Genomic DNA, 21,416 nt, shown 5'->3' with positions numbered 1-21,416 from the left:
TTTCTATGGATTAATCAATGCTCATGAAGTACTTAGGGGATGACTAGAATATAAATAGGGAAATTTTAGTGAGATCTCTGCCAGAGTGCAGGGGTTCGACAAACAACGGAACGGCTCCTCTGAGGGGTGCAAAGGCACTGAAAACTGGTACCCTGGAGGTGTCACGGTGAGGCACTACCACCCAACTAGAATAAAAAGGCTAGATGCAGCAATTGCTGGAAGAGCTTCCCATATGACAAATCCTTTCCATGGGAAAAAGACAGTGGGTTTTGGATGTACGGAACTTCTCTTCTCTTGCAGCTTCATGCAGGAGGCTTCCCACATCCATGCCCGCTAGGATGTTTCAGAGATCAAAGGGGAAGCGGGATTTTCTCCTTGGCGTAAACAAGAACCTAGCACATTCCTAGCAGTAGCACATCCTCATCCCTTGCAATGAGATAGCTAAAGAGGAAGGAAGAATGGAAGGTGAGGGAACTGCTCACCTTCAGTCATCCTGCGGTACTTCTCCTTGTACATGAACCCCAGTACTAGGCAGCATCCTCTTCCTGGGAGCCCCAGTTCTGCAAGAGAAGAGAGAGTGATGTTAGAAGACTAGGCTGGGGACAAGAGCAAGCACACGGGGATGCTGCAGGGAACAAATCCTGCTGGTTATACTGTTCAGGTAAAGCACCGGCAGGCAGGCACGTAACTGAAGTCTTTGGTCAGTCTCACAGCTGAAGTTTGCTGGGGGTCCCAAACCAGCTGTTGCTGCGCTGCTCCACTTAGCCACATATATCTAGAGACAGGAGGGTCACCATCCCCTCCCTTGCCCATTTCTTAAGTGCTCCTCTACACTAAGCAGAGGGAACAAGCTGCATCTTCTTCCACATCAGTGCGTTGCAACAATATGGACTCTTTCATCCCTTTCTCCCTTAGCGGGCGGCAAAGTAAAACGGGAAGCGGCCCTCAGAAGGGAAGATAAGTCTGGCTTGAGGCATCTTGCTCTTTAGAAACAAGCAAGTGACCCTCCAAGTAGCAAAGTGCCAGAGTCTGAGGAGGCGCATGCCTTCGATGCCTTGATTTCTTAATGGGTCTTTCTGACTATCGGTAACAGAGAGATCTGAACATGGGTTTTTCCAGAAGTAGGCTGCGTGCATGCGTGCTCTCCCTGTGTGCATCTCGGAGCAGCAAAAAGCTCTAGTTCTTCAAACAAATTCTCCTGTGTCGCAGTGGAGAAAATTAAGGTACAGTGTCCCGATGCTGCCTGCCTGTGGACCTGCAGAGCTCCTCAGGGGCTTCTGTGCTCTACAGAGCCCTGCTGATCAAAGCCCCTTTGATGTTTACTTAATGTGGCTGTGGTCTCTTTAGAGCCCCCCTCTGCCGAGGAAGGAGCGCTCGGGAGTGTCGTGAAGTTGTGCCGCACGCAAGAGGGGAAGGCAGCGAAGCAGGAGGGTTGAGAGCGCAGCGACAGCTTTAGAGCGGAGCCAGCGCTGCCTGGCAGCCTTGGCTTTTAGCACCATGACGCAAACTTGGGTTTGAATCGCAGATCCGGACCGTGTCCAGAGGAAGCGGAAAGTCGCTCACTGCAGTGTGATGTGCAGGGAAGACACCCAGATTTATACGGGTATACACCCAGATAAACAGTATCTCTCCCTAATACTGCTAGCTGCCATGGCATCCCAGCAGAGGGGTTAGCATCCTCCTCTTGCGCACAGTATGAGGCAGAATGAGAGCCTAAACCCAGAAAAAAAAACCAGACTACTTTTGACCCCAGGACTCTCAGGGTACAAGCAAGACTAGTTAAAGCACTTTCTTTAACATTAAACAGTGCTCCACCTTGCAAGAGGCTAAGGACCAACAGCTCCTGATCCTAAGGCTCCCATGAGGGAGGACGTCAGCATCTGACCAAAATAAATCACGTGTGTAATCCCACTGCAGTCAATGCTCAGACAAAAGTAAGTCTCTTGAGATGCTTAGAGTAAGCTGAAATTTAATTGCCCCCCTAAATCCACATTGCCACCTAAGGTAGTGCCCCAGAGAGAAATAGGCATCTCCAGAAAGTGACTCACTTCACCTACTTGGGATGACTTTGGGGGTGCTTGTAACTCTCTTGTTGGCGATAAAAGGTGGTGACTAACTCAGACATAGATGTCTCAAGATTAGACAAATCAGGGCAGATCAATCAACCACCCACATCCTCAGCCATTTCTTGAATCAGAGTCCTAATTAACAGAAGAGGTAAACTGCAACCAGCTCCCATCTTGGATGGGACGGTGGAAACCAGCCCTCTTGCTCCACAGTGCAGAGGCGACATGATCTACCGTCCCTGCACAGCCTACGCAACAACTGCAAACACACCAAGAAAGGTGTCGACTTGCAGAGCATTAGATGCCTCTATTACTCCCAACTGCCGCTAGGGTCTGCCGGTTTTAGCTGAAGGACATTCAGCACAGGTTGCCTCCCTTACCGCCGTCCGATAACTAGAATCGGTAAGACTCTGCTGAACTTTGAGTGGGGTTTCCATGAAGGATTGCATGATGCCCGTGAAAACAGAGGTCCCGTGCGCATGTGGCCAGATGGCTGTGAGCCTGCTGATAGCCTCTGGGGCCATTTACATAGAGCCTGCGAAGCAGGCAGAGGTCTTTATTGATAGGAAAGCAAAACTGCATTGATTCCTATTGAGCCTTCAATGAGCACCAAGGTATCAAAGCGTAATTAAAACACCACAATTAGATTAGCGTCACACAAGGCAGCGCAGCCCACAGCGGAGCTGAGCAAGCCAGCATTCTTATCTTACCAATTCAGACGTGCATCGTACATTCCGGCATGCACACGTGGGCCTGCTTGTGGATGCTGGCCGGGTTTTTCCTGAACACGCAGACCTCGCATGACGGGGGCTGCAATGCTCTCCACGGACCACAATCATCATCAAGAGCATCCTAAACCAAAGCACTGACGGAGGCAGCAATAGCTGCAGCCTACTTGGAGGATAAATATCCCACCACTCAGACGTCCAACTCTCATCTTCCAGTCACAGGGAGCGAAACGCTCCCAAGAACGAGGTCGTGCTTTAGAGACTGTGGCAAGGGGCTACGACCCAAGGCAACGGCTGTGCTACCCAAGAGGTCCCAGTAACAACTTAGCCCTTAGAGGAGGGAGGGATTGTCAGGGCTGAGCCACATGGGCTGGATCCAGATGAAATCTGGGTTATTACCCGTCTGGAGCCTGGATCAGCACACACCGGTACGGGTGTCTATCTTTCATTTGCCTCCCTGAGGGGTGCTATAATTAATGCTTATAAAACACTTTGATATCCCATGATGAAAGGAGCTATACAAGAGCACCGCATTATAATAATTCATACCATAAATTTGTGAGAACATGCAAAAATCTTTATAGCTAAAGGCACCTTTAAATACTTGAGAGTTGCTTTAAAAGGTAAAATACTTCAAGATGCCTAAGGATGTCTCACCACTTCATGGCTTTTAGTGGCTACCTAGAGCTAAAATAGTTACGCAGATACCCAGCATTTTAAATGTTTTGGCTTTAGGGGAGGCTGCTGAGATACCACTGAAAACAGAACATTTTAACCCATGTGTGTCCCCCACCCACAAAACAAGTCTCATCCATTTCCTTGCAATGGCAATTGATTTTTCCCCAGTGGAGGGAAACTAGTTACAGTTGAAGGCTATCATCCCTGGTGCTTTGAAGAAGCGTGAGTTTAAGCATCTCGTTTGGAAAATACAGAGCAGAACCATGTTTTTACTCGCTCAGAAGTACCTGCATTAATTCACCTCAAAACTTGCAGAAGAACCACTCATCAGACAAAGCACAAGCAAGTTCAAACCAGACGTTGCCAGCACTAGGGGCAGCCAGTGACAACGAAGCAAAAGCCAACTAAAAGAAACAAGAGTTCAGGGTCTTCTAGAAAGGGATCTTTATGCACAGACTGGGCAAGTCGGCTTTGAAAGAAAGATTTCTCTTTGCTGGCCCAAACTATGGAATCCTTCTGCTTTTTTCCTAACTTCTCCCATCGTTTGGGATTTCCCTACTCAATTTCGAGGCAATTCCTCCACCCACAACTCAGGGAGGGAACAAAGTTTCTGATCAACCAGTACAGTAAAGGCTAAAGCTGCAAAGCAGTAATAAAGGTTTATTAACACAACCATAATGTGTACTATTGTGTAGCTGTATTCCACCAGGAATGATAATAAGTGTTTAATAGCCCAATAATACCTGTTTAATAATTTTTCAGCTCATCCTGTCTAATTGCAAGTTTATTAAAGAACGATAAACTTTATAATCGTTGTAAAGGCATAATTGCAATTCCATTGCTTATTTAATATTGAGTTAATTATATTACAACTAAGTTATATTTTCCCATACATATTAAATATCAATTAGCTGTTTTAAACTATTGATTTGTATTTAATTAACTATGCTATTATATACCAATTAAGCTCTTATAAGAGAAGCAGAAACAGCTGGTCTCAAATTAAATTTTAAACTTTGTATTAACATAAATATCACGTTTCCACTTTCTCACTTTTTCCTTCTACAGAGATGGCAATTTGCTATCCGTAAATATTTTCCCAATCAGATGTTATACGCATGAGCTTCATTCTGAACTTTTTCATTTCAGGATGGGGAACGGGCAACCTCCATGCCAAATATCCTAGCGTCAGCGACACCAAAACATGGCGACTGGGAAGGACAGAGGGTTGGAAAAGCTCCATTTCACCTGGGGATCTCAGAAGCAAAGAATTTGGGTGGGAGCTCTTGGAAGAGCATGAAAGTCTCCAAGGAAAGAAGCTCAATACCTTCCTCTTTGTTTCTAAGTCGGCCAGCAAGGGCGATACGAGAAGATCCTACATCACCAAATCTGAGAGTTTTGGATCACTTAAAAACACTTTGGTTGGGAAACCTGATGCTCCTGCTTAGAAGTTTCCCATCCTGATGGATAAAGTTGTCTGCCATTGGATATCTTGCTAAAGAAACACATTGTGAACAGAAGAGACCAATCTCCCCAGTCTTTCCACGTTCTTGGCTTCTCCGTACCTAGTGACACTGCATCCCAATAGTTAGAAGTGTGTGAAGGAGCATTTTCTTCTTTGTTTTTCAGCATCCTAGTTTCCAGGCTCAGTAACCATCCTGCTTTTCTCGTGCAGATCTCCTCAGCATCCCTGTGACCTCTTCCTTCAGAGGACTTTGCTCTGAGCACCCATAAGCAAGTTGCATCCTTCCCCTCCAAGCTCACCTTCTGCCGTGAGCGCCGGATTCAAGCTTTTCCCTCGCCGTCATTTGCATCCATGAGCGTTGCTGAGCAATCCAAACTACTGCCGCATTTCGGCAGAGAGCAAATGGATCCTTTGGCATGTAATTTCTATATTACACCGTTAAGTCTGCACAGCAATCCACGATCCTCAGAGATGAAAAAAGCTATACAGACACAAGTTATTATTAAATCTGTGCCCGGTTAATTTATAAAAATGTATTAAAAAAACCTCAGAGGCTTCCCAGATGAGAAAATGGGCACATTACTGTTTGAAATATGAATGAACCAGAGATCAGCATTAAATGCTGTAGTGATATTGTATTTTATTCTATAGTGCTCTGCAGAAAAGTTGCATTTATAAACCCATTTATTGTGTTATGTACTTGCAAACCACCTTGTCATCCATTTATTGCACAAATAAAATCTTAAAAGCAGAGGATTAGTTGAGTGAGTCCCTGTGGGACCACAATCTGACTTTAAAGAATCCATCAATGAAGGAAAACAGATGGAGCAGAGGTGTTTGCCAGCTCATTGCTCCGAGATGTAAAACGCAACTGCACAGAAGGGCTATTCTCCGACGGTCCACAGACCTGGAAGTCCTGTTCGTATTAAAGAGGGAAGACACATACAGCAGAGCTTGCAGAAACCAGGCCCCCGTTCAGGAGCCGGTTCCGGTTGAAGACTTTGGAGCGGCAAAGTCTCCTCTCGTGCCGCTGCACAGGGGCGAAGACCACCTTGGGGAGGACGGTTCAACTTTGCACGGCAAAGGAAAATTCCCCGAAATCAAAACCTTGCGGAGTACCTCTGTTAAGACCTAAATGTGCCTTAAACAATGCTACAGAGGCACATATCTGCAGCTCAAACGGCAGCATCACCAAGAGAAGCCAGCCCCAGTGCTGTTTTCCCTAAGGGGAATTTCTGGTGCTGCAGGGTGAAGGTCTGGAGGGCCCTTAAAACTTCTACCAAAGATTCTTTTGGGTTGAAAACCGTAACGGAAAATAACAGGAAAACTTGGGTGTGCTTATTTTCACTGAATCTGTTTCAACCCAGTGAAAAAATAGAGCCATCCATGACCCAGGAGGAGGTTCTCTGGTACAAACAGCTTAGACAGGCACACGCCTGGAAGTATTGTAGTACACTGGCATCCAGCTATCCAAGCTGCCTTGAAAGACATCAGAACCAAAAGCTTCAAGGGGAAGACTAGAGAAACCACGCAGTAAGCAGCTCTCCTCGAGAACGAGCTCTGCCCCAGTGCCAGACAATTAAAAGTTGCTTCTTAGCAGGAAACACAACTGGCAGAAGGGGGAAGGAGGAAGAGGCATTCACACTGCTGAGCAAAGAGAATTATTTCCCTGTGTTCCCTGGCTAACGAAGGAAAAAGGCACCTCCAGGTTGTAACTCAGTACTGAAGTGTTTTGAAGAGCTTTTTTTCCTCTCTAGTGGCAACACAGAGCCTTTGGTTTCTAAAGTTCAGTACGCTGAGTCTGTCTGCATTCCCCACTCTCCTCCCCAGCCCTCCATGGCCGGTGTTCCTTTTCTGAACCTCTTACAAACATATCCTATCCGGGGAGCATCCAGGAAGCGAAGAATCCTCACAAACCTCAAATCCAGTCATTCTTAGGATATATTTTTTTTTCCCTTCCCCCAAAGTAAAGAAGCTGCTGCAGGAAAAAACAATTTACCCTAGAGTAGGGTGGCCTTCAGTACTTGAACCTTCTTGCATAAACAGCTTTCATACCTTTGCACGCACAGGTACACATTTACACTAATCACATCATCTGAAATGCCCTCCTTTGCTAAGGTCTTGGACCAGCAAGTTCCACAGTTTAACTACACCTCGTGTGCAGGCAAAGGTATTTTTCCTGTATTTCCTGTTGTAGACATCATAACTTTCACACAGCATTTGTTTTATTCAAAAGATAAACAAATAAAAGGTTGTGTAGAAATAGAGTCTGTTTTCTTCACCACTAACAATAACAGATCAACTCCTGTTTGCACTGAGAGCTCTGCTGGTCAGATAACCAACACAGCCAGAGACTTCTATGTAATCTTGATAAAACCACCTCACAGGCATTGCAAAAGGCTGGCGGGGCTGCCTACAACCACAAATCCTTGGACAGTATTGGCAAGAAACAGTCACCTGCAACTTCAGGTTACCACTTACTCCCTCCACACCCCACCTCTGAAGGCTCTACCAAGGAGAGAAGCGCAGCCGACTGTCCACAGCAACGCCTCCAGGCCTTCTCCGCCCCTGCAGGGTCAATGTTTCCTTTTACAGTCTCACAGCATGCAGGCGTAGCTCAAGCATTTCTCCCCAATTTACATGATTTCTACAGTATTTTGCAAGAGCTGCTATCCTGTTACCACTTTCATCTCGCTTAGCTCAGACCCTCTGAAGCGCCTCAGCTTGCTACAGCCCTGGAGCTCAGACTCTCCCTGGGAAGACATCTGTATTGTTCAGTGGGGCTATGGCCAATTCACCTCGCTGGTGGATTCGACCCGCACTTCAAGGACTTCTGGGGGATTTAATCTGCTTTTGACTGCAGCCCGTTGTACCTGCCGCTCCATTCAAGCCACAAAATACATCTCCCGTTTCAAGGCAGCAACCCACTGCAGGAAGGTCAGGAACAAGGCTTTGAGAGAAATTCAAGCAATACGTGAGTACCTCCCCACGCATCCCCAGGTCTCTCCTTGATGCTTCCCCAGGTCAGCCCCTGAAACCATGACATGTCGCCGTCCCCATCATTCCCCCAGGAGGAGACACGTACTGCTGAGACCACGTTCGCTGACTCCGACGAGTCAGCAGGGCAGCCGGGGCCATCAGAGGACAGTCAGGTGATGGGCACATCTGTCTTGGTCACACTCCAGTGGTTGCATCGCACCAGCCGACACAGCCCACGTGTACTCTACGGAGCTCCTCACACCTCTGGGGCACGACCAGTGAGGGCAGGAGAGGCTAACAGGCAGTTTGAGCCTTGTCCCTCGCCCTGTCTGTCCGCTCTGCCTCCCCCAAGCACTTCCTTTCGCAAGCCGAGGGCTCTGATGGCCCTGGGCTGTCTGTCACCTGCCCCCACACTCTGCTTGGCAGCTCAGACCAGAACTTGCAGTCACTTGGAGAGCTGCCTGACAAGGCATTACTTGTTCCTCCCTGCCCAACCATCTTCCCCTTCCACCCCTTCCAAAACCGGGACCTGTGTATTCAACTCCATATAGCAGAAAAATAACACTGTCCCACCAGAGAGGAAAAGGGTGGAGGACACACATGAAACCCATCACACCTTTCTGCAGCACCTCTTCCATTGCACTTGGTGACACAAGCTCTCCAGGGAATCAAAATGCCTTTATGAGGACATGCCCCAGAGACTGGAAAAGCCCCAGACACCACGGCATACAGGGTCCGTGTGAAACAGGGGGGGGCTGCAAGGGGAGGAGCATTTGGAAGACAGATTGGGCCAGTCTAAGCTGGGGCGAGCCTTCCTGCTCCATCTCCAGTGATTGCACTGACATCAGGGTGTGCTCCTACAGGAGGGCTCTCAACAAGGAGAGATTGTTAGTCTCTAAAATGGTCTAAAATCTGAATGAAAAAGCTCAGAACAAAACTGACAGGGAGAAAAATACAAGATCCACATATTTTGATTCCTTAAGAACACAGTGTTTTCTCTGAAGACCTGATTTCATCACCAAACACTCTGGTTTCTCATTTCATTGAAAGCCGCTGCACTGTTCCTCGCTCCTGCTGTAGGACCCCTGCATGTCCCATCGCAATCCAAACAACATTAGCCACACACACAGCATGACATTATCCTGAAGCCTGGTGGGAGCATCTCATGTTGGAATAAATAACACATTTTGTGCTCCCCTGGCACACAGAGAGCCACATTTACATGCAAGTCTAGAGATCTGCATAAAGCAGGAGGCGTACCAGCCTCACACCCCACCCAGGCCACCCCGTAACACCTCTGCTCAACTAGGAGGAGAATGTGGCAATGGAAACACTTTGCAATAAGCCCTGGAAGTCCCCATGCTGCTCTGACAGATTGTGGACACACTGGAGAGAAAAATAATAAAAATAAAACCACAGCACTGTAAAGGTCACATCTATTGTAGCGCTCTGGATCAACAACTGCTTCTCACACCTCCCACCTTGAAAGTGGTTAAGCCATCCATTTTACAAGTCTAGAAAGACGGAGGACAGTACAGGAAAGTGCAAACCGCTTCTACCCTCGGAAACATCCAGCAAACACAGCTATCCTCTGCCTGACCGAGGAAATCACGGTCACTGCCTTCAAGCCCACTGCCTTCAAGCCCATCTGCCCCAGATCCATCAGCTCCTCCTGCCTCAAACCCTGCGAAGCCCACTGCCCAGCTGCTCCAAATCCTTCACATGCTGGACACCCTTGACAACTGCCCTGGCTCCTCCAATACCAAGCAGCTGTGGCCCTTTAATCCCCTCTGAAGGCAGGGAAAGCACTGAAGCACAGTCACGCTCTCATTTGAAGATGACACAACAGTCAGAGGCAGGGAACCCTGTGGTCCTTCTATTACTGGGAAATCATGCTCCAGCCTCGCAAATGCCATTACTTCTGTGTATCTTATAATTAAATTGTATTTGCTGGTTACCTCACAGCACGGCTGCAATTCTTGTAGTCCCGCTCTCATTTGAAGATGACACAACAGTCAGAGGCAGGGAACCCTGTGGTCCTTCTATTACTGGGAAATCATGCTCCAGCCTCGCAAATGCCATTACTTCTGTGTATCTTATAATTAATATTTATTTGCTGGTTATCTCACAGCACGGCTGCAATTCTTGTGCATCTGAGGCTTTTTTTTTTTTTTTAAACTTCTTATTCAGCTTCTCTATTTTATTTTTCCACTCCTTGCCAACTCCCAGCAATTTCAGAAAAACTCTTTAAGCCGCCTTCCCGCTTGCGAGGTGAGAAGCGGGTAGGAGACCTGCTGTGCAATTCTTGTGCACCTGAGGCTTTTTTTTTTTTTTTAAACTTCTGATCTTCAGCTTCTATTTTATTTTTCCACTCCTTGCCAACTCCCAGCAATTTCAGAAAAACTCTTTAAGCCGCCTTCCCGCTTGCGAGGTGAGAAGCGGGTAGGAGACCTGCTGTGCAGCACCAGTCCAGGCTACGCCATCTCCTCTCGGGCCATCCACCAGTCCCGAGCTGAAGGAGACCAGAGGTGAGAAGCAGGTAGGAGACCTGCTGTGCAGCACCAGTCCAGGCTACGCCATCTCCTCTCAGGCCATCCACCAGTCCCGAGCTGAAGGAGACCAGAGGTGAGAAGCAGGTAGGAGACCTGCTGTGCAGCACCAGTCCAGGCTACGCCATCTCCTCTCGGGCCATCCACCAGTCCCGAGCTGAAGGAGACCAGTGATGTGAACAAGTCACCTTGGGTCAGAGCCTCATCCACAGGTGAACCCCTGTTTCCTCCTTCACTATTTAAACCTCCCAGCAATTTGAATGGGACCTGAGGCACTTAAATAGCTTGGGGAATCTCACTTACGGTGGTGTTACCAAACCATCACGGATGAGTAGCTTGGCCAAGGGAGCAGCAATTTGAGATTAATCCCAGTTGAAGGTGCACTTGCTGCAGTTCCTGCTCTTTCCCTTCTGTTAAAACTTGCTCAAAGAGCACACAGCGCTAAGATAAAAGGGGCAGCCTGAAAACTGGTCCCTACCCTCCGCCAGCGAACAAGGCACCAATTACAGGGAAGGGGAGAAAGCCACAAGATTTAAGGGATTATCTAATCATTACATTTCCATCCCTTTCTGCAGGAAGGCTGCTTTGATTGAGGTATTGAAGCTTCACACTGTGCTGGCAGGGAGGGCTTTGGCCATGCTCAGCAGTAGGAGAAAGGAAAGTGAATGGGCAAATTTCAAGCTGTGGGAGGCTGATTGCTGCCCTGTCCGGACCACGTTCCTTCAATGTCCCAGCGGTAGCAGATTTGGTACCACCACGAGAAACAAATCCATCACCCAGACTGCTAGGCCATGCAGGCATCCTGCTACAACAGCGGCTGCAGGCTGCGCTAATTCTATTCGAGTCAGCACCAGTCACCTTGCCTGGGTCCAGGGAAGGCCCTGAGCATCCACACCACCAGCTGCAGGTTGCAGCATTCAGCCTAAATCTTTAATCCTGCAATATTTACTTTGTCTCACGGCCATCCCCGCTCCCCTTTTAGAGCATTATCCGTTTCCTGATTGACCTGAAAACTCTCAATTTCTGCAACTGGTCCTGCTGGCTGGATCTTCACACTGCAAACACTTTGCTAGCGGTGCTTACCAGCTTCAGCAAAAAAGGTTAGTAGTTCACACAACGTTAAATACTTCCTCCGCCCCTACAGATGCAATTATCACAGGCAAGAGGTAGGAAGGTAAGCCAGGGAAGATTGGTATAAGGGAATGACTTAGCACCCTGCTCGTGCCCTTGCATCCATGCACAAGCAGCAGGGATCTCATGTACTGCCGTTCCCCTCCTCATGACGTGCCTTGACCAAATTAAGCCCCAGCTCACAGCCCACGCCAATATAAGCCTTTACACACCTTCCCTGCTACTGCTCCTCACATCTGCCGCCAAACCCTATAACTTATTGCAAGCAGCTTGGCTTCCACTGCCAGGGGGGCATTTTCCCAGTGTTGGCCATAACTTGAATGATACATGAAAACAGCTCCCCTGCTTCCCCCAGTGTCAGCGCGCTGCTCCCAAGCGCGCACTCTCTCAATCCCATTAAAAGTAATGGGGTGAGATTGTCCAGCCCATTACTTTCAGTGGCTTAGTTTCAGCCAGACAGCCTAGAGCTCCCATATCCTCAAAACAGCAAGCAGAGTAGCTCCAAAACTCTCTGCTTCGTTACCACATCATGTATTCCAGCTTGCCAGAGTTTAATTGGAAAGACAGCCAAGCCTGCGTTTAGGTTTGCTAATTCCTGCAGGAGAGACACAGGTATTGCTTGCACCACCGACAATTATTTCCTTGCTCAGCAATTTTTGGTTTTCCAAGGTGTGAGGTTTTACAAAAATAGCCTAAGTTCTTTTAAAAAAAAAAAAGAGGAAATATAAGCAAACACAGCCACAGGAGAGGTATTTTATGAAACTGTTGCGTGCTCCAAGATTCAGCTGGTCTTGCTGGTGCTGGAGGGAAAGTACAGTTGCAGGAAGAGCTAGCCGGGGAGAAACATAGCTCTTGCAAAAAGCCAAGCGCAAATCATATATTTAAGATGCATCACGGGAGCTGTAGTTTGAGTATTTCTGAACTGTAAGTCTAATAACACACCGAGGGCAGAGACAGGCCAAAAACCAAAACACTTTGCTTCCAAGACAGTTTGCTATTACGACATGCTCAGAAAGCCGCGCAGCCAAACGTCTTTCTTTGGGGCCTTGAGAAATCCCGTTTCTAGTCTGATTTCCGACCTCGCCTTCTGCTCTGGTTTCATAAAAGCTTGGCGGAACTTGACCATATAAAGCCACGTGCCCCCCTTACAGCTAGGGAAGGGACCCATTAAGGATGGACATAATGACATATCCAGGACACTGAAACAACAACAGCCATCTCAAGACCTGGCCAAAAATAAAAGTGGGAAGAGCTGACTAGTTAAATGGTTGACAAAAAGAGAAAACCCCCCCTACCATAAGACACCAGAAAGTTGCTAAGATGACACTTGCAGGAAAGTGATAGAAGTTTTGAGCACAACACGGACTTTTCTTGCCTTTGACCTTAGCAAAGAGAAGACTACAAAGAGCACCTCTCCCGTACCAAACCCCTGCAAGCTCTTTGCACGGCCTCCGCGGACTCGGTGCTGTGCCCTGTTGCAATGCCGAGTCAGTCTGCCACTGCTTCAAAGATGTTAACGTCTTGATGCTCACAGCCCTGTCCAATCCAGGACAGATGGTAATAAATTTTTCAGTGGCTGGAGCAGAGTGCAGCAACTGTGTGATTAGCATCTTTTTCTCCACTGCACATTTCATCTGTAAACTAAGATTAAATACCTGGAGGAAAAAAGCCACAGGAAAAGGGAACTTTAATATGTTTTCACTGCAGAGTTCACACGAGTGAGCAAACAGCTCAGATCTGAGGTCAGGGGTGGCTTGCGGGGGGGGAGAAGCTTTCCCCATGTGCCAATTCAAGTTGTGCAGTTTTCACAAAAATGCTCTCTTTCTGTCAGCACGGCTGCACCTCGAAATTCTTATGACCCAGGCAGTTGGCCTTCGAGTCAACACTGCAAGGAGCAGCAAGGTCTGCAATCCCCTAAGAGTGAACAAGGGGAGAAGAACCACTCCATTACCTGGCTGGGTTTGAACTCTCAACTCATTTAAACCAAACAAAACCTATTCCAATTGCCTGTCAAGCCTCAAGGACCGCACTTTCCTGCAACCTCAGCCGGAGATAAAACAAGGGAATGAATTTCATGTATTGCACGGGAGATTAGGGATGGTGCCAGCTGTTGAGAAAGAGGAGAAATCATCAGCTACAAGTTCAGCAACCATCAAAACATCGTTCTTCATCACTGCAACACAAGTGCCAGGCCAGCATTGCCGATAAGGCACCCTCAGATGGCAAGCATTTTAGATCACTGTTTAAAAAACAACAACAAAACAAAAAAACCCACACACACCACCCTCAGATGGCAAGCATTTTAGATCACCGTTTAAAAAACAACAACAAAACAAAAAACCCACACACGCTTTGATTTGGAATGCATACTACTTATAGTCAGAAGATTATTGTTAGGGCTTGTAATTCATGCTTATCAATCACTAGAGATCCTGCTCTCTGCAAAGTCAGCAAGCTATTTTGTGTGCTTGTGCACCCCTCAAGTGTTGCACCATGCTTTAGTTCTGCTCCTACACGTGACCAGGGGATCCTGCATACAAAATGCTCCTTTTGGTGCAGCCTAAACACAGAGAGAGATCCGCCTGCGCTTAGAGGGAAAGCCAACGAGACTTGAACCCTCCGGCTCCACTTGCAGGAAAATTCTCTCTCAAGCACTTGCTCGCTTAACGAAAATCCAAACATGCCCAACAGGTCATGGCTTCAGGTCACACAGAGAAATATCCCACCTTGCTATTCTATCTCCAAGCATCTTCTAATAACATCAGGCTGTAATCCATCTCTCACCATGCATGACTGTCTGCCCCTCCTCTCCCCACACTGAGCCAGGGGAGTGTGGCAGAACACAAGTGACTTGCCTTGCATTTCAGAGGAACAAGATGATCCACGTTAGGTGTGCTGATGGATGGGCATGCACCACCTGCCTTTCAAACGACATTACACACCATTGTTGCAATCAATAACGTATTATTTCCTCCATGTTTTATATCCTCGTGTTTATTATGTGTAAATAGGGATTTACAGTGATCTGAGTGTGTTCATTTAATGTAGCTGACACCCTGCATATGAGATCTGCCGGCTGCCCTCTCAGGACCTTCGGGAAAATGAAATGATGCTTCTTCCACAAAGCCGCATTCACGAGAGAAATGGGGAAAGAAAGAAAGAAAAAAAAAAAGAATAAAACAAGGCCAAGGTAGAGAGATCAGAGAGAGACTGTGTGCATGGAACGGAAAACAGAATAAGGGTGCCAGCGCTGGGATTCAGAGTCACGCCAGCATTATTGTGAAAGGAACATTAAATATTGCTCTCATCTCAAGACCGAGGTGCTGGTTCTAGGAGGAAGAGGTTGGGGTGGGGGAAGAAACTCTTCCTTGAAAGGCTTTGGCACACCTATGCAAAGTTCCTTCTTATTTGATCTTCAGCACAAAGAGCAGAACAGAAGCATATCATCCTTTGCAGCTAAAATGAAAAAATAAAGAGGACTTTTATCCCAGATCCATTTATCTCAGGAAATAAAATTCTGCTCCTGCCTGCATCCAGTCAGTATTTTCCAGGTGGGTAGCTTTCTTGCTGGAAAAATGAACAAAGCAATCAAAATAATTTGCTAATTCATTTCGTACTCTTTTTTTGAAGTCTAAACTGCAAGTTAAAACAAATCCGAGTAGCCTGGTGTGTTGTGTCAACATTTTGTTCAACAAACATCAAAGCAATACTGAAATTCTTAATTGTTTCTTAAAAGATCTTAACATACCTCCAGAAGCTACATAGCACTTCCCAGAAGGAAAGCGACACCGCAATTTGATTTAACAATCGTATGTTTTCTATAGGATGGTGACAGCCTAAAGGTCTCCTGACACCTTTCAGAACAGCACTGCTAAAGTGCCTTTGCCTGTCTCAACAGCAGCCTGCAGCGTGTTCATTCTGAAACAACTTGGGATGTGAGGACATGACCCTGCTCTCACCTTCCAGGTGAAGCCACCAGACAAAAAATGAAGCAACTTGGCTTGTTCAAGCCAAGTTCTTGATCCATATTCTTAATCAATGGAGCAGTTCAGAATAACATTCAGGTACATGCCTGCGTAAATGCCTGCATAAATACAAGGTCTGAGCAGCTTTCCTGTGCCAGGTTATCCCAGCATGCCCAACGCCTGTGCCTTTCCCAATGCGTGCGCCCTACCTAGCGTCCTCTCAAGCTGAACTTGGTATTTCCATTTCAAGAAAAGGAAAAGCATGCCTCTGCACCATAAAGAAACCTCTAAAGCAAACATCTTTCCTCCTGGCTCTGCCAAAAACTCCTCTTGCAGCCTCATCTGTGTTATTTACTCGTAGCTTAGCTGGGAAAGAGCAGCAGCATCCTTTTTCTGCTTCCAAGAGGATGCAGGGACCACATTTTAGCACGCATGAGGCATTCTGAAGCACTACAGAGGAGCAGGAGGTTCTCCTCGCTCCCTGAGCTCATCTGCCTCACCAGGCTCCCGTGTGCTATTAAACAGCTGCCACGTTCCACCTCAGAACTTCCTGCAAGTCAAAGCAAAAAAAAAAAAAAAAAAAGGAGCCCTAGCACAAAAATAGATAAGTACCCTAAAATACTGGAGAAAACAGACAGGCACCCATTGGTCAACAGCTGTGCGCTGCTTTGGCATCGTCCCTCACTAGAAGACACTGCATTAGAGGAAGCAATGATCATCATCATTAAATGCCTTGATGGAAGTCAGGCATCTGGTTTTCAGCATTTAGCTGATGAAATAAATAAGGGTGCTTTTGGCAAACGCAGAGGGAACAAACATGGTACGATCAGAGAAGCTGGAGGGATTCCAGCTTCCCTAATAGCGTCCCTCCCTTTCACCAGCTCAGGGACTTCCCACAGGAGAGTCCTGCGGCACATCAGGCCACTCACATCACACACACACCCCCCCCGGCACGCTCTTGGGGCATGCAGATCCCCTCGCTAAGGGGACTCAGCCCCCCTGGGGTGGGAAGAGAAACAACAATCTCTATTAAAGGATGACAAGCACGCAGAGACTCAAGGGCACAAGTGGAAAACCTGCTGCCCCAATTTCCTCAGCCCTGCTCTAAATGCAGAGGAATGGATCCCACCACCGCTGCTGCACCTTGATCTGCTGTGGGGCTCACATGGGAAGAGAATAGCAGCTTTTCAGCTTTCAGGCCACACACCCCCCCTTGCAGAGGAATGGATCCCACCACCGCTGCTGCACCTTGATCTGCTGTGGGGCTCACATGGGAAGAGAACAGCAGCTTTTCAGGCCACACACCCCCCTTGCAACCTGCCCAGCTAAAATACCCTTGTCTGAGACATGCTTGCTGCCTGAGGAAAACTCCTCCTGCTGCGAGGTACCCCACGGGGGACCATACTGTTACCCCCTGCCTGCAGCAAGGCCAGAAGGCTGCCCACCTCCTCCGTCTAGACTTGGAGCAAGTCATTACTCCATAGACCAGCCATTGCTTCCGCCATTCGTGTCCCAGGGATGCATCCCTACCCTGCAGGATTGGTTTGCTAAGCTAAGCTACCAGGGCTGTTCTATCCATTAAAAAGGTGCATGGCCTCAGAGATGCTCATTTAACATATTTCTGCCTTCTAGATGGCTTTTACTTTTCACTAAACTCAAGACGCAGTACAATATACGTGACTGATTAGGTTGTGTTATACAGTTCCCGCACATTTAGATTAGAAATGATTATGACTTAAATAAAATAGCTGAATGCAATTCTTAGTGCCATCTATTTCCACCCCCCTCCTCTTTCGAACGCAAGACAGCAAGTGGGAGGTGTAGAGCAAGTCTAGAGGAAGAATAAAGATACCAGGATCCAGTTCTTGCCCTGCATCTTGTGTTAGGGCAGCTGAGGCCCAGGAATGCAACCGTAGATACAAGGGATCAAGACAGTATCTTTCACCTCAATGTTCCTTAAACACCCTCCCAGAGAAGTCCCTCTTCTGCAGCAAGGGGAGATATCCCCTCACCTGCAGGACAGCTTACCAAAGACGGGGGTACGGAGGACAGCTGTCCACTCCACACAGACCCCAACCACCCTCTTGGGCAGCACAACACAAGAACACCTTTGGAAGGGAGGAGGCAGAGATGCTTCGTAACAGGAGGGCTGGTAGTTTCCCTAAGAAACATTCAGAGACGCTGGACCACCCTCCATCACAGCATCATAGCAGACCAGAGAAGGAGAAGGCTTGCCCTGGGCTACAGGACACTACGCTGTGGCTTCCTGAAGTTTCTAACCTTAAAATAGATATTCCCCCAGCTAGCTTTAAATGCTCCAGGTGACAGGGTGGGAAACAAACTAGTGACCACATTCCCAGAGGACCCCTGGCCAGGCTACAGGCAGGGGAACTGGAATATGCCCATCCCTGCAGCCAGCAGCAGGCTGGTGGGACTTGTCAGGGCACAACGCAGCGGCACACACATCTGCATGCAACAACAAAGAGGTTGGAGGGAACTGGACAGACGTGCTGGCCTTTCCCGAGGTTTGTCTTGGTACTGCCAACCCCGGCAGAGGATTTTCATCATTCAGACCTACATGGGATCGAGGGAAGGAAGTGTATGTTCTTTTAAAGTGACGTCAAGCATCACACCTTAGGGAAAGTTTTAGGAAAGAAATTTATCAATCCACATAGCGAAAAGATGACATTTCAGGGAGACACAGGCAGTGTCACAGCTCTGCTGGGCCACAGAAGAGAACAGGTTTAATGAACTTCAAATGTCTGACCTCAGGGGGACCCCAGTACCTTCCTGCTCTCTAAGCCACTAATAGAATCAAGCACATGGGCAGGCACTGTCTGTTGCAGAGAGCGTGCTTTTCCCCCATGCCCCCAAAGAGCCACCCCGAGCCTCTCCTCACACAGACACCTTCTCCTATAGAAAATGGCTCCCACAGCACTCATGCTTCCCCTCTCAGCCTTGCAAGTACAAGCAGCTGCCCCACATTATAGCATATGATAAGCCCAAGGGAACAGCAAGGTCTTGGGTAAATTTAGGGCTAGATTATAGCCCATCTGACTGTGACTAACCTTCTGAAATGAAGGTCAGTGCTGGTACTTTGGGATGTGATTTTCTTCCATTTACTTCTTGATGGGAAAGTGATGGAGAGTGTAATTACTGCTGTACTACCGCTCACAAGTTGCAAATGTCCTAGCCCAGGAAAAATGAAGACTCAGATGCAAGCGCTGTGGGAAGAGAGGGAAAGAGGGGTATCAAACAGTCCTCACCGGCTCCCGCTGTGTGGGGGGAAAAAAGTTACCAGGCCATCATCATCATCACCCTGCGCATGGGAGATGTTGCAAAGCAGCTGAAGTGCTGGTGCCCTCATGGCTATGGGAAGCAGCAGCCACAGCCTGCTCTCAGCTGTGCTCACACGAACCTCCAATGCCCCCAAACCTTCTCTATGCAACCAAAGGAGCTGCAGCAATGCTCAACAAGAGCCCAGGCTTTTGAGAGACTACAGAGACAATTGCAGCAAACCATTGCTATCCTGCAAGACAACCCGATGTTGGAAGTGACCCAAAGCCCACTTCTCTGCTGCTACATGGCATATCAAACCCAGATGCTGCGGACAGAGGGCAAACCCCTAAGCAAATCCCGCCAAGAGCTCAGGAAAACTTGCAGCAATGCTCAACAAGAGCCCAGGCTTTTGAGAGACTACAGAGACAATTGCAGCAAACCATTGCTATCCTGCAAGACAACCCGATGTTGGAAGTGACCCAAAGCCCACTTCTCTGCTGCTACATGGCATATCAAACCCAGATGCTGCGGACAGAGGGCAAACCCCTAAGCAAATCCCGCCAAGAGCTCAGGAAAACTAGAGCCATCTCCTGAGCAGCAAAAAACCTTCTCTATGCAACCAAAGGAGCTGCAGCAATGCTCAACAAGAGCCCAGGCTTTTGAGAGACTACAGAGACAATTGCAGCAAACCATTGCGATCCTGCAAGACAACCCGATGTTGGAAGTGACCCAAAGCCCACTTCTCTGCTGCTACATGGCATATCAAACCCAGATGCTGCGGACAGAGGGCAAACCCCTAAGCAAATCCCGCCAAGAGCTCAGGAAAACTAGAGCCATCTCCTCTGAGCAGCAAAAAAAACCCCAACCCCCCAAAAAAAACCCCAAACAACCCTAAAACCCTTCCACTGCAGCTTCAGCAACAAGCCACAAAAAGAGATGCCTGGTTGCAAGACGTATTTCCACTCTGGCAGCCTGCAAGCAAGCCCTGGGGTGGAAGTGTGCTGAAATACCCCCCTGCATCCAGCAACCCCCCCCCTGAGGACAGGCAGCCATGAGGCAGCATCGCCCCAACCATCACACCTCAGGACAGGGGAAACCAGAGAGACCACACGGCTTTTGCAGCAAAATACACATTAATACCCTTCCTTGAAAGCTTTTAAAAGGAGGACGCTCAGTATTTCCACACAGTATTTTGTAGCAAGGTCTGAGAGCAGTACCTGTCCTCTGTCACACAGACCTGGAGCTCCCTGCCGTGGCAGCCATCTTTGTTTCCTTGCCGCAGCGCCCATCTTGTCTCCTCACCGCCGCGCCCATCTTGTCTCCTCGCCTCACCAAAATATCACCCCCAACATGGCCACAGCCACCCCGAGCAACTTCTCCCTCAGCAAAGCAGAGGAGAATGGCAGCAGAAGCAGGCTGGAGGAGCTACCTCAGGGCCCTAAGTGGCTGAGTGCTGGCACCTGGGCCTAATGAGCACCCCACACCCACTGGGCACCTTCCAGCACCTTCCGCCCCCGGGGCAAAGATCACCTCTGAATCAACACTACCACAAAAGCACCTGAGGAAAAAAATTTAATTAAAATCAACAAATCCGCTTCCCCTTGCCACAGGTGGCTGAAGGCATCTTGCCTTGAATGTCCCCTGCTATGTTGAAAGGGTCCCCAGGGAGGCTCTCCACACACCGTCACCCTCAGCGGAGATGCGTCAGCTTTGCTTCCCTTCACACTTGTATAAAAAGAAAGGGACAAATAAATTGAGATTTACGGGATGCCAGAAGAGCTGATTTTTTTTTTATTATCTTATTTTTCCCTCCCCCCTTGAACTCAGTTTTTTATTTTTATTTCCCCCCCCCTGCAGCAACTGTTTGAAGGCTGCAGATGGAGCGCTGAGAGCAGCTGGGATCTCCTTGGAAAGAGATGCAGTAGCAGCAGGCTGGAGGGGCAAGGATGTGTGTGCACACACAACATCACCCTGGACAGGACCCACCAAGGGAGGATTGCTAATTTTCCGGCTCTGGGTGTCTATCTTGTCCACCACGTTCACCAGGACGTGGTACTGGATGTCCTTTCTCATGCTTGTTCTGGAAGCACCTGTGCACGGTCCAACCTAGTTTCCACCATTTGAGCAACAAATAATGTAGAAAATACCTCCCTACAGCTAATCCTCTGTGCAAATGGTTGTGGGATTTGCTTGGCACAGGGGCACTGTGTGTTGGAAATCGGAGGGATGCGGGAACTGCTGGTGGCCTCTTGATGGGACCAGCTCCTACAGCATCTCCTGAGGACCCCAGGCAGAAGCGGCACACCATCACCATGCCTCCGTCCTGCATTTATGGGGGACTCCTGTTGGCAGCTCCGCAACCTGCCACAGCATCCACCTTCCCGGTCCTAATTCAATCTGGAACAAGTTTACCCATGTGGGTGTCTCTGTGTCTGAGCACAGTCTCACAAAGCCCTTCGTCCCTTGCCAACGTCAGTGTCGGTGCCAGCACTGCAGGCCTATGCCAGCATCACCCATGGGTGCCTCAGGACAGCGTGGCACTGAGCTCTGGGTAGGAGCATGGGTTCAGGCAGCCG

The 21,416-nt window shown here is 48.3% G+C and overlaps 1 protein-coding gene across 1 annotated transcript in view; it reads right to left on the bottom strand.

Moving 5' to 3' along the window:
* KIRREL3 (kin of IRRE like 3 (Drosophila)) overlaps positions 1 to 20,913 on the bottom strand; it is a 147,275-nt gene extending 126,362 nt beyond the window's left edge. Inside the window, exons 1-2 of the mRNA XM_009273008.1 lie at positions 20,811 to 20,913; positions 483 to 560 (exon numbers count right to left, since the gene is read on the bottom strand). Coding sequence (XP_009271283.1) covers positions 483 to 560; positions 20,811 to 20,913 — 181 coding nt within the window. The remainder of the gene's footprint in view (positions 1 to 482; positions 561 to 20,810) is intronic.
* Positions 20,914 to 21,416: the final 503 nt, after the last annotated feature.

The sequence above is a fragment of the Aptenodytes forsteri genome, unplaced genomic scaffold (genome assembly GCF_000699145.1).
Source record: "Aptenodytes forsteri isolate BGI_AS27 unplaced genomic scaffold, ASM69914v1 Scaffold126, whole genome shotgun sequence".
Classification (NCBI taxonomy): domain Eukaryota; kingdom Metazoa; phylum Chordata; class Aves; order Sphenisciformes; family Spheniscidae; genus Aptenodytes; species Aptenodytes forsteri.
The sequence above is the reverse complement of the archived record's forward strand: the minus strand, read 5'-3'. Positions and strand labels throughout refer to the sequence as shown.